General features: G+C 40.0%; 1 protein-coding gene across 1 annotated transcript in view; it reads right to left on the reverse strand.

The window, feature by feature from the left end:
- Nucleotides 1-6459: 6459 nt before the first annotated feature.
- The window catches only part of COL6A6 (collagen, type VI, alpha 6), a 52159-nt gene continuing 47243 nt past the window's right edge, over nucleotides 6460-11375 (reverse strand). Inside the window, 4 exon segments of the mRNA XM_009331266.1 lie at nucleotides 6460-6632; nucleotides 8550-8818; nucleotides 9038-9131; nucleotides 10032-10703. Coding sequence (XP_009329541.1) covers nucleotides 6460-6632; nucleotides 8550-8818; nucleotides 9038-9131; nucleotides 10032-10703 — 1208 coding nt within the window.

Raw genomic sequence — 11375 nt, forward strand, 5'->3', positions numbered from 1 at the left:
TTTAACAAAATCCTGAAATGCTTTCTGGATCCAGAGGCATCCAGGGTACAAGTAAACAAGCCACATCATGTTCACCCACAGACCTCACCTCAGAAAGGGAAAATATCTTCCCCAAGATATTTATGGAGGAGATGTATGTTCTCCCATAGCTGTGTTTCACCTTCACAGGGCCTACTCCAGCTCTCTTCAAAATCATAGGAGTATTTGGGGCTTTTTTTTTTTTTTTTTTTTTTTTTGTGAGGGATAACAGTACACCAATCTCATGAGATGCCTGCAGAGAAAGTTGTCTCTGTTCCACCTCTACTGAATGAGTCAGTCTGACAGAGACTAGAGCCTCTGGGACTCAGTGATCAGGTGTTATGAATTTCTGCCTCCCTTTCACAGAATATAGGACACTGACACTTCTTCCGCAGTAACACAGGCCTCCAGCAAGATCAGCTGGTGGATGTAAATCACCTGGCAGAAGCTGAGCTTGAACAGGCCAGGAATGATACAGATGGGAGAGGAAGGTATCTGGAAGAATTTGTAGCCATGATCTAGTCTTCCTGGATTGGCTGGGCTCACCCTTGTTTTTTCAATGCAGTTTAGGAATATTTTGGGAGCCCTCCTTATCAACAATAAATTCTGATATGACAGCGTTTGCTGTTATATCACTTTCACTGCCAGTGGTTCCCTTCACCACTGCTTGGCTAGGAGACTCTGCTCTGAGCCGGCCAGCTTTGGACAAACTCTAGTGTAAACTACAGCAATGCAATATTTCTGAGCATAAAGCCAGTAGCTCTTTTAAAACTCCAGCAAAGTTACAGCCAAGCACTTTTTTTCCTCAGGAGCTCAGGCTCTGCTAATCTAAGGAGTCTGGCAGAGCCTGCTGCACTCCATCACAGATACTGGGGGTAAGTTAGGCATAGCTGAGATAGGGAGACAGGACCAGAACAGGGATAGGATAATTGCAACACCGTCTTTCACTACTAGAACATCTTCTTTGCCAACACTGGCAGTCCTGCATTTCAACAGTAATTATCTAGAGATTTGGCTCCTGATGGCCCTTCAGACATGTTCTTTCTTGGGGCCGCAGCTGCTAGCACTGCCTTGCGTTGGGAATTCTGTGGGAACTCAGAGACTTCTTGTCACTGAAAGTGTAAAGAAAAGAGAATCTTTCAGAACTTAAAGCTGTGGTTTAAATTAGCCAAGAAAACTAATTAAAGAAGAGGAATCATATGTTATTTCCCCCTTAGATTCCCCTAGAGAACACTTGATCTTTTTCTTCATGTCACTGTTACAATAAACTCTTGCCCTTCTTTGCTGCAGATCTAAGTTAACTGGTTGTTCATGTGTTCTCAGCTATTTGTACAGGCTTGCAATAAATGTCTGGAAAGATGTAATACACAGCTACTACCTAACAGATGCTTTAATTCAATAATGACATCAAACAGTCCCTGGTTTTCACAATCAAACACCGTATTTCTCAAATGAAATGATCTTCCATCAGACACACTTCAGAGCTAGCAATAAGATTTTTTTTTTTCCCAAAAAGGGGGGATGGGATTTGGAAGCAAGTAATCCTCGATTTTCCCTAAGGTCTTGAAAACTGCTGACAGACATCCCTGGAGCATGAAACATGCATTCACCCAGAAAGAAAGCAGTCTGGGCAGAAATGGGTCATACAAGATGCTTCACAACACTGCTTGACTCCAGAAAACAGTGGATGTACATGGAGAAGGTATCTATTATCCAGCAGGTGCATTCAGGTTTGATGTGAGCTGGACTTACGCCAGCTGCCTCTAAAGTCATCAGGATCTTTCCTTTGGCTTCAGTGAGAGACACAGTGATGTACACCTACTAACAGACTGACCTGCAGAGTTGTTGGAGAGGAGGACTGCTATGGGGCTGCCAAGAAACTTGCTACAGAGGTTCAGAGAACGTCTGGACACTTCCTTCTCTCTTCTTTCATTTCATGAGAAAGAGCAGGTCCCAAGAGCAGAGCACATACCACATAGAAAAGGGCAAAAAGATCAGTCTGGGAAGATAAAACAGACAGTTAGTGGACAGTGACCTTGCACAAAGCAGAGGTGATACCAGTGAGCAGAAGGCGGCACCTGGATGAATTTGCATCTGCAGAGAAACCTCCTTTGACTAAAGACCCCAGTGTGGTGTTACTCTGTCAAATCAGCTTCTCAGTTCATGAAAACTCCTGGATTTGTCATTGATGGACAGCCTGATACAACATTAGCACCATCTCCAGGGGCTGGGACAGTGCCTTCGCCTGACAGATCTGACAAAGATCTGGACTATGACAATATCCAAGCATGAAATTATCAGCCTTTACGAAACTCTATTACAGACTGCTACCAGGTTTCCAAACTAACACAGGCTTTGCTCGGAGATTTGGCCTAGTTGAGGGGAAGAGGAGGGACAGGAAAGAATGGCTGATGACCACTAAAACATATTCCGTTTCCAGAAGTGCAGTTTTATGTGAGGCTATAAAAAGGGCACAGAGAATCTCTGGTCTAGAAATAGCAAATTAAAAAAAAAATAATTTCTTGGTTACAAAAGATTTGAATTAAAACTTGCTAGGAAGGGCTCGCTATTGTGCGGGTGATTCCTTTGAATCAGAGCAATGCCTGTATTTTTAATGGGCCTTTCTGCTAGAAAATAACACAAAGCCAGAAAGCTGGATGTTTTCCTTCAAACGTGCTTCAGATATTTTCTCTCTCTAACACAATGTGGCCCCATTAAATTAAGATATGTATCACTAGGTCTAATTAATATAAGATGCAATCTGAAACCTTTTAGAAATTAGTACTAGATTATAAGCACTTTCACATCATTACAACCCTTATAACAACAAATAACCAAATAAGCAAGGGCATTAAATTTACTCACTTTCATTCAGCAGAACTCACAGGCAGAGTTTTGGTCCCAGGGGCATCTGTTCTCTGTTGATCACCTTCCTTTTCAGAGGATTTGGCCTCAGAATTCAGCTACTTTGGGTTACAAAACTTAGAATATGTGCATTTGGGTTGACATATGACAGTAGTAGCAGTAGGTTTAGTAGATCTACCTTCTTGCAATTTTAAAGTATAGATTATCTTAACTAAGGCCCTCACCAGCATAAACATCATACACAGGTTTACTGGGGCAAAACTAAATCACTCCATAAACAGATTTGTAAGTGCATGGCTTGACTCTCTAAATACAGCCTCTGACAACATCCATAAAGAAACCACTTCCTTGTTACTTCTGAGAGGTTCATGTTTCTTTTATAGTTTGGGAGGAATTGGGGACTGAGCAGGGAGAGGTTGCTCTTAATTCATTCAACTGAGCAGCAGCAGCAGGTACATCTTCAGAAGACTGCTTTCATTAGAGGAGAAAATGTTATCTCATGGCAGACAGTCATATCCCAGTACAAATAGTCATACCCCAGTTTCTACTCTGTTAATGGACAGCTATTCCTATATTAACTAATTTGTCTTTAAAAAGCAGGGTTTATTAGCATTGGCACAAAGGCCTTGAGCTATGGTGTTTAAACTACTTTCAAACGAGCTAGCTGCAGGAGAAGACATATGGTAGCACAGGCTATGTAAGCATAGCTGCACAAAGGCACTTGGGGGACAGGGTGGGAGGAAGGGCATACCCTGACCCGAGAAGATCACTACGTGCCACACCGTACACTAGAGATCCTTTTACAGTTCCACCATCCGTTTACACCACAGCCATTCAAAAGAATGCCAAGGGTTCATAAAAAGTAGGTGCTAGGTACTCCATTACCTAGAGCAATGTTCTGAAGTTTAATTACCCACAGCACCAAAAGTACAGTATCAACTCAGACAACGTATGAAATTCAGCACCTAGATTTCTCACAAAAGCCTGTAAAGTGCCTAGAAGCAGCAACACCAGAATATTTCACTGGCATTGTAACTTAATATTTCACAAAACCATTTCACTATCTGCTGAACACTGATGTTTCACAACTCAGTGAAATGTAGCAGTCAGAGAAGTCTGGTCAGTTGCCCACAGAATAATTCTTTTCATATGTTACCTTGTGTAACTGATCCTAATTCCTATAGTATTCCATAGGTCTGAAAAGGGGAAAAAAAAAAAAGAATGCCTGCAAACACAGATTGCTGGACCATCTGACACAACCAGAAGGATGAGAGAGGGATTAGACAATAGACCCCTAAGCATCCTGTGGTAGCTACCATATTTGTCCCTTTGGAAAAGAGCCCAGGGGCTTTATGCCAGGGGTGAAAGGAGAAGGAAAAACAGATTAGGAGGCTTTGAGAGTCATTCTTCAAGGGGGGGCAGCTCGTTGGTCGTATTCTGCATAGCTCCAGAAAGAGGATCATCAACCAGCCTGTTTGAGGTAATGAGATGGAAGATGTATGTGTAGAAAGCATGAGCCGGTCAGTCCACACAGACATATAAATTTCTCCTTATCAAGGAGAGAGGATCCCACACAGTGGGACTCTTCCCTCACTGAAAAACAAGAATTTTGAGCCAGCAGCAAGACTAGCCCCACACAACAAGAGCCAACTGAAAGGAAGCGACGGATTACAGGCAGCTGAGATCCATCAGGGGACTCCATGTCTCCTGGGCCAAAGAGAACCTGAGATATCAAAAATTGCTTCTGCTACAAGAACAGAGATGTTTGATTTTTTACTTCTCCCTTCCAAGCAAAAGAATTATTTACTTATCTGAACAAAATGAGAACATTAAAGTTCTAACGAAAATAGATCAAACTGCCAAGCTGTCCTGTCTTAGAGACAAGATTTCTGTGAGTCTCGTGTAAAAAACAACCTAGTTCTCCAAAAAAGGCATACTCACTTCTCATGTACACCTGACTTCAGGGGAAGGAGCCATTGATTTTGAAAGTGGAGATAAACTACTGCCCACTGGCAGCATCTGTGGAGAAACAGCTATTAGACACAGAGAACAGCATTTTGGAAATCTAGATATTAAACACTTCAGAATTAAAAGCACTGTACATATCACAGTAAAAAGCAAACCCAGGTTCAATTTATTGCTTCACAAAACAAATAGACCAGCTCTAGCCCCCAAAGAGACAGCTAAGGTGCCCTCCTTAAGTACCATTTCCCAGTCACAAATGTAGAAAAAGAACAGAAACAGAGAGTGGAGTATCTCCCACTCCATGGTAGTCCCATTCTGTCACTTGCAAGCAAACCCAAAGGTGAAAGACCAACAGCTTCATCAACTCACCTGTCCCCACTCAGAGTTTGGGTCAGTAGCAGTAACCCACGAGACATTTTGACCCTTCCTCAGCTGAGCTAAGGGTACTGTCACCTTTAGGCATTGAGTTGCTCAGCATTATTATAGCCCTGAGGCTGGCAGAGCCTCCCAAGAGTCCACTCTGTTCAAAGTCACTGTTCACAATAGACTCCCTCTAGGTGATAGCCAAAAGCACCAGGTTCTGGAAATCCAAGTTCCTTAAAAGTTTGTTGAGGAACTCTTGGCCAGTAGTCCATGAAAATCTAACAAGATATCTATTTTGTTCTTCTCTGTATTTGTCTACAACAAAACTCCAGGTGAGTACAGCCACCTCTACTAATAGTGGCCCAAGGTGACAAACTTAAATGCACCATGACTTCTAAAGACATAAAATGGGCAACAGCAGAGTTTGTGTAAGTCAGCAGAGTGTGAAAGCTCAGCTAAGTCCCACCCTTCTGCAGGGCACTGCATTTATTATCTTTAATCAGAAGATGTCCTCAGGATTTTTTCTTTCCCCCAAGAGCAACCACAAAAATCTAATGTTCTAAAATGAATGCACTTGTCTAACCTTTGGTAACAAGGGAAAGGGACCAATGCTTATTTACATATGAGAAGCCACACTATGAGAATACTCTTACATCTCTTTCTCAAGAACTAACAGAACTGAAATACTTGAGAATGATTGATTTTATTCACATGTTGGATTATTCAGAAAAAAATTAAAAAGCGAAGAATGACTCTATGGTAGAAAATCCTCTAAATCAAAGTGAAGTTCCAGTAAGTCTATGTCCTTTGAGAGCTAAATGCTTTTTGGTATTTTCTACAAGCAGGATAAATGCAAGCAAATGCATGAAAACATTTTGACATTAGTGTCTCGCATCCAATGTTATTTCATGAAAATGTCTGAGGTACTGTTTTGTTTTATTCAGTACATTTTCAAAGTGCACATTTTGGTGTTTATGGAACAAAGTCAAGTTTCAATACTTTTATCCCTTTTAAACAATACGCTGTTGGCTAACACAAGTTTCTCAGTACTCAACATGTATCAGATCAACTGAGAAATAGTTTTAATTTTATTTTCACTATTAAGTTACTAGAAGATAACTTCACAATCAAGTATTTCTTTCAGCTGAAACATGGAAGCTAAGTGGCTATGTAAAGCTTTCTCTTTCAATCCCTTTTCCCCATCACCCTAATAGTGTAACTGAAGAATTAAAGTAATTTGTCTCTGGACTAGAAAGACTCTATACACAAGAATCCACATTGTTCTTGTGTTTCAAAACTATTTTTATTGCCTCCACAGCACCCGTACCAGAACTGACCACACATTTTCTGCTCTTTGTTGTAGTACCACTTCAGAATGTAATTCTGACATTCTCCACTATCTTGAACAAGGTCACATGCATCTGGAAAAGGCAAATAAGAGACAGATTTAATGAAAGAAAGATTCACCCTTCTCAGCATTGTAATTTCAGGGAAAAGTAATGTTCAGTGCAAACTGGGAGATGAGAGAGGTGGCCAGTGTTCAAAGTCTTACAATACTTCACTAAGTATTCATCCACAAACCCACAGTGCCGGCATGGCCTGAAGTCCCTCTTCTTATGATTGATTTAACCAGAAAGAATGTCTGAAACAACTAGATTCAGTGGCATAAACAGAAGGAATGCTAAAAGGTCTTTAGTCTTCTAACATAGACTTTTAACTAAAATTAATGTAAAATGATTATACCTGAACTATAGGGACTAGGTAAATAAAACTTTTCAGAATGTCCCTCGTCTTTATTCCAACTTGTTATACTGGTATCCATCAGTAAAATTTCATAAATGAACATACATAGATGGTTAAATTATCCAAGATAGTCTCTTAGTCAAATCCCAGAGTAATACAGATTTAAATTGCATAAAGTAGCCCAAAAGTAGGTGAGACTAGCATACTTTGTAGCAATCTAGTATTCAGTAAGTACAGATCTAATCAGCTTTCACCAATGTAAATTCAGAGTTACTCAAATAAAGTCAGAAGAGCAGTTCTAGACTTTGGTATCTGTATGACATCGAAGAGGAAGCACTGAGAAATAAAGCAAAATACTGATAAAACTACCCAACCTGAAGATTTAAAATGACATAACCTTCTTCTCCTAATCAACTGAAACACAATAATCTCAAGCAATAGATCAGTACAAAGTACATCTCTCAAAAGGCAAGTTCTGGAACTGTGCTACATGTTTTTAGAAGTAAACTGTTGGGTCACTAATTACAGCTCAGGATTGGAAACGGCAATCCATATGTCTCCTGTAAGTGGCTTAGGTCACTGCTCACAACATCAGTGCAATGACCCTGACTATTTCCTCACAGGAAATATTTTATTTGTAAAGTATAAACAGCAACATATCTTCATGCTACTGAATTTTCTGTGTTACCATAGAGTTCATGCACTGGTTAATGGGAGCACTGATTCAAGATTGTACATGTGCAGTTAGGCAATTGGACCAATTCCATCTGTGCTCAGCAAGTCTGTCATGCACTGTGGAGGTATGGCATTCCCAGCGGTACATTAGCTCTTAATTAAAGATCCAATACTAAAACAGTTTTGCAAAAGCATTGGTCCTCTTTCATCAGGGATGGGGCTACCAGACATTCCCAGAATCGTTTTTGAGTGGAGAGGGATGAAAAACAAAAGGATGGCAGCTGTAGCAATGAGCTACCACACCCAAACCTATGCAGACACCATTGCATTTTTTTCACAGAAATTCTCTCCAATTGTAGTCTAAACAACAAAAACACTTAATAGTGTTAAAAGAATGTTGGTGACAACTTATCTCACAATCAGCTTCCCACACCTATTGTATCAAATGGCAAATCTGCAAAGAAAAATGCATAATTAGGAAGCAAAGTAAAAAACATGAAGAATATTTTGATAGGATACCTCTGCTGAGGGATCCTGTTCTTCCTACAGGAACAGACTGTAGCAGAGACATATTTAGTTCCTCCATGTTGAGCTAAGTTAGCAGCAGGAGTAACTCAGTAATTATAGTGCAACTTGGGGATTTAAAATGATCAGCTGTTTTAGTAAAGGGGATTAGAACTTTAGATTATATTATTACAAAAAGTTACAAATCAAAGCTAAAGTCATAATGAAACCTGCAGTTCAGCCTTTAATTACAAACTCTACTGTATAGATTCGTACTGAATACAAACATATGGTGACAAAATGCTTTGGAAAATGTAATGGAAATGCTTCATACTGTGTAAATATTCAACTGAGCCCTTCACAATTTAGAGTCTTGTTACTGAATTAAAAAAGATTTTCATATTCTAAAATCATACCATAATCACTATAGGCAGCTCTAGTTTCTACTGTTGCCTCCAAGTTTTCCTCATTCTCCTGAGTTTCTCCATACTCTTGTGGCTTTTCTCCTTCAGTATCTTCCTCTGTGAAATACTCATTCTCTTGATAATCATATCCCTTTTCTGGCATTGTGTATACAGGTTCTGTGGTGGTATCTCTAACATTCTCCAGGACTCTACTTTCAGTTCTTTCAATGTCTTCTAAACCATGACCATAACCAGTTTCATCAGTTCCAGGAAAAGGCATCCTTCCAAGGAGAGGAAAAAAAAAAGAAGAAATTAAGTATTTAAGCACCAGTATGGCCTTGAAAAATGCATCTGTTCATTCCTTCTGAATGCCGTGAAAAAAAATTTTTGATCCTGATCCTGTTTCTGTTAAAGCTACTTTAAATATAACTACTAACCCAAAGGGAGAAATCTTATGCTCAGAGATACACACTCCAAAAGTTTAACAAGCAATTCCAAACCTTTCATTCATAGACGCTTGCTGTTGTGTGTCTTCCTGATCTAAGTTTTCACACTCTTCTTGAAGTTCAGGTGAAGGATAGCTGTTCACTTCTTCTGTGGGGAAAGCACAGGTACCACGGGTGAGTTTTAAAGTCCTCCAAACCCCAGTATGTTTAATAAAAAGTACCACGATTTTTTTTGTTGTGAACTGGAGTTGCATCTTTCAATAAGTAACACACTGTATCTAGAGTGACTGGCACTATGTCCAGGAAAATGAAAATTATGTTAGAGATCAGCTAGATGAGAATGACTCCTGAACCAACCTTTTATACTTTTGTCTTGCTCTGTAATACATTATTTATCCTTCTATAGAAACTTTGACATTTCTAAGCACATGCTTCTGATGAGGATTTTAAATCAGTGACAATTTCCTTCTTGATATTCCCGTTTGTATTTCAAAGCACCTAAGACCTGCTAATCTGCATGAATGTGTCTTGAAAAGGGAAGTTGTTCTTTCTCTGCTCTGCAGAGGAGGAATAACTGCAGTAAAGAGAGGTTACTGCAGTAAAGAGAGGTTAATGCCAAGTCTGCTAAATGTTTAAACTTGTATCTGCCCCAAAGCCTAAACAGGCATAAACAGCTCAGTAAATCTGGCCCTGCCAATGGTCAGAGGAGAAACGTAGGCCTAAATCAGGAATATAACCGTGTTCTCTTAGCTGAAGAATGATCTGTCTTTAGTGAAAGTGGAGCCAACAAAGCCACACATTAAATACAAACTTAAGGGAAAAAAACTACTTATGACTTTGGCCTAAGGCACCATTAGAGTATAATGCTGTTCTGTCATTACTGGCACTTCGATTAGTGTCCAGCATCTGCAGCAAACTAAAGATGAAAGATTGGCTAGCTAAACTATGACTAGAAGCTCAATGATAGTGTATATACACTGACTACCTTTTTCTACACAGCATTTCTTTCTTTCCATAACTTAAGCAAACGCCATTGCATGCTACTTACGTTGTAGAAGATTTAGAAATGCCCGGCTAAACCTCTGAGCATATACCATCTCAGACATTGAAACCCTGCCCAATGTCAGTAAGTGCTGGTCTGTGGGGGAGCTTGACAGCTCCATCAGCTGATTGTCACTCACATCATTGCCAAGTGCAAGAGTGAACAAGGTGAATCCTTGGCACTTGGCTCCAAGTGAAATCTCTCTCAGCTTCTCTCTGTCCCACATGCTTGTTTTGCTTCCAACTATTGCAAATATGACCCTGTGTTTTCTTTGTCTGGGGGCTTTAAAGAACACATTTTCAACCGTCCACTGTAGGGCAGAAGCAATGGCTGATGGACCTTCCAGTTGGTGAACAGACTCTTGGATATGTTTCTTCATCAAATCTTTATTGCTGTACGTGACTAGATCAAACTCCAAGGTCACAGGGGTCTGGTTTCTATCAGGCAAGAAGCCCCTGGGAGCCTGCTGCACCAGTGCCACTCTGATGCCTCCATATGATTCGTTTGGCTGTGAGGAAACGACAAACTGATCTAGCATGTTGCTCACAAAGTCTTTGGCTCTCTGAAACTCTTCGCTGCTGATGCTGCGAGAGCTGTCCATTATGTAAGTGATATCCATATCCATCAGAACAGGGGGAGAAAAGGGCACCTCACAGTTGGTACTCGGTTTGCATCTATCTAGAGAGGAAGAGGCAATAGGCAGCAAACTATTTAGCAATACAACAAAAGCAACAGTTTAGAAAAAAAATTCACACAGTCCTATTCATCTATTTTATCTTTCTTAAATTTTGATTAAAAAAATCAATTTGGCAACTTGAAATCTTGTTGTTTTAGTAAGGAACAACAGATGAGTCTTGCTGAACAAGGTTTTGAGATACCATGGGAAATCATTCAGGCATGAAAGCAAAAAATGTTCGTAAGGTAAAACTTAACAGATAAGAGTTCCCTTGAGAAATTTTCTTCCGTCAAAAGCTAAACATTGTAAAGGACACTGGAACAAACTCTGTTTTTCATCTCAGACTATTGTTCAGCATTCTGAAATATCATTTAGTAGCTTCTCTCCCCCTCACAATGTAGAATTTACAGTAAATGAGCCTGGTTTCCCAGAATCATAATGCTATTTTAAGTGCATTTCTGTTAAAAAGGAAATGCCAAACACAATAATTCATTTCACATGGCTGAGACAACAACTAATTAAACAGCTTTTGTGGCTTTGAGATTCTAATTCTTACCATCCACTGAAGGGAAAATTCAAATTGTAACTTCTCAGCAGTGGTAATCTGTAACCAAGGAATGATCTGGCATGGAGGGCAAGAAGGCCCAGTTGCAGAAGGGGTTAAACTGGCTGGA

The sequence above is a fragment of the Pygoscelis adeliae genome, unplaced genomic scaffold (genome assembly GCF_000699105.1).
Source record: "Pygoscelis adeliae isolate BGI_AS28 unplaced genomic scaffold, ASM69910v1 Scaffold99, whole genome shotgun sequence".
Lineage (NCBI taxonomy): Eukaryota > Metazoa > Chordata > Aves > Sphenisciformes > Spheniscidae > Pygoscelis > Pygoscelis adeliae.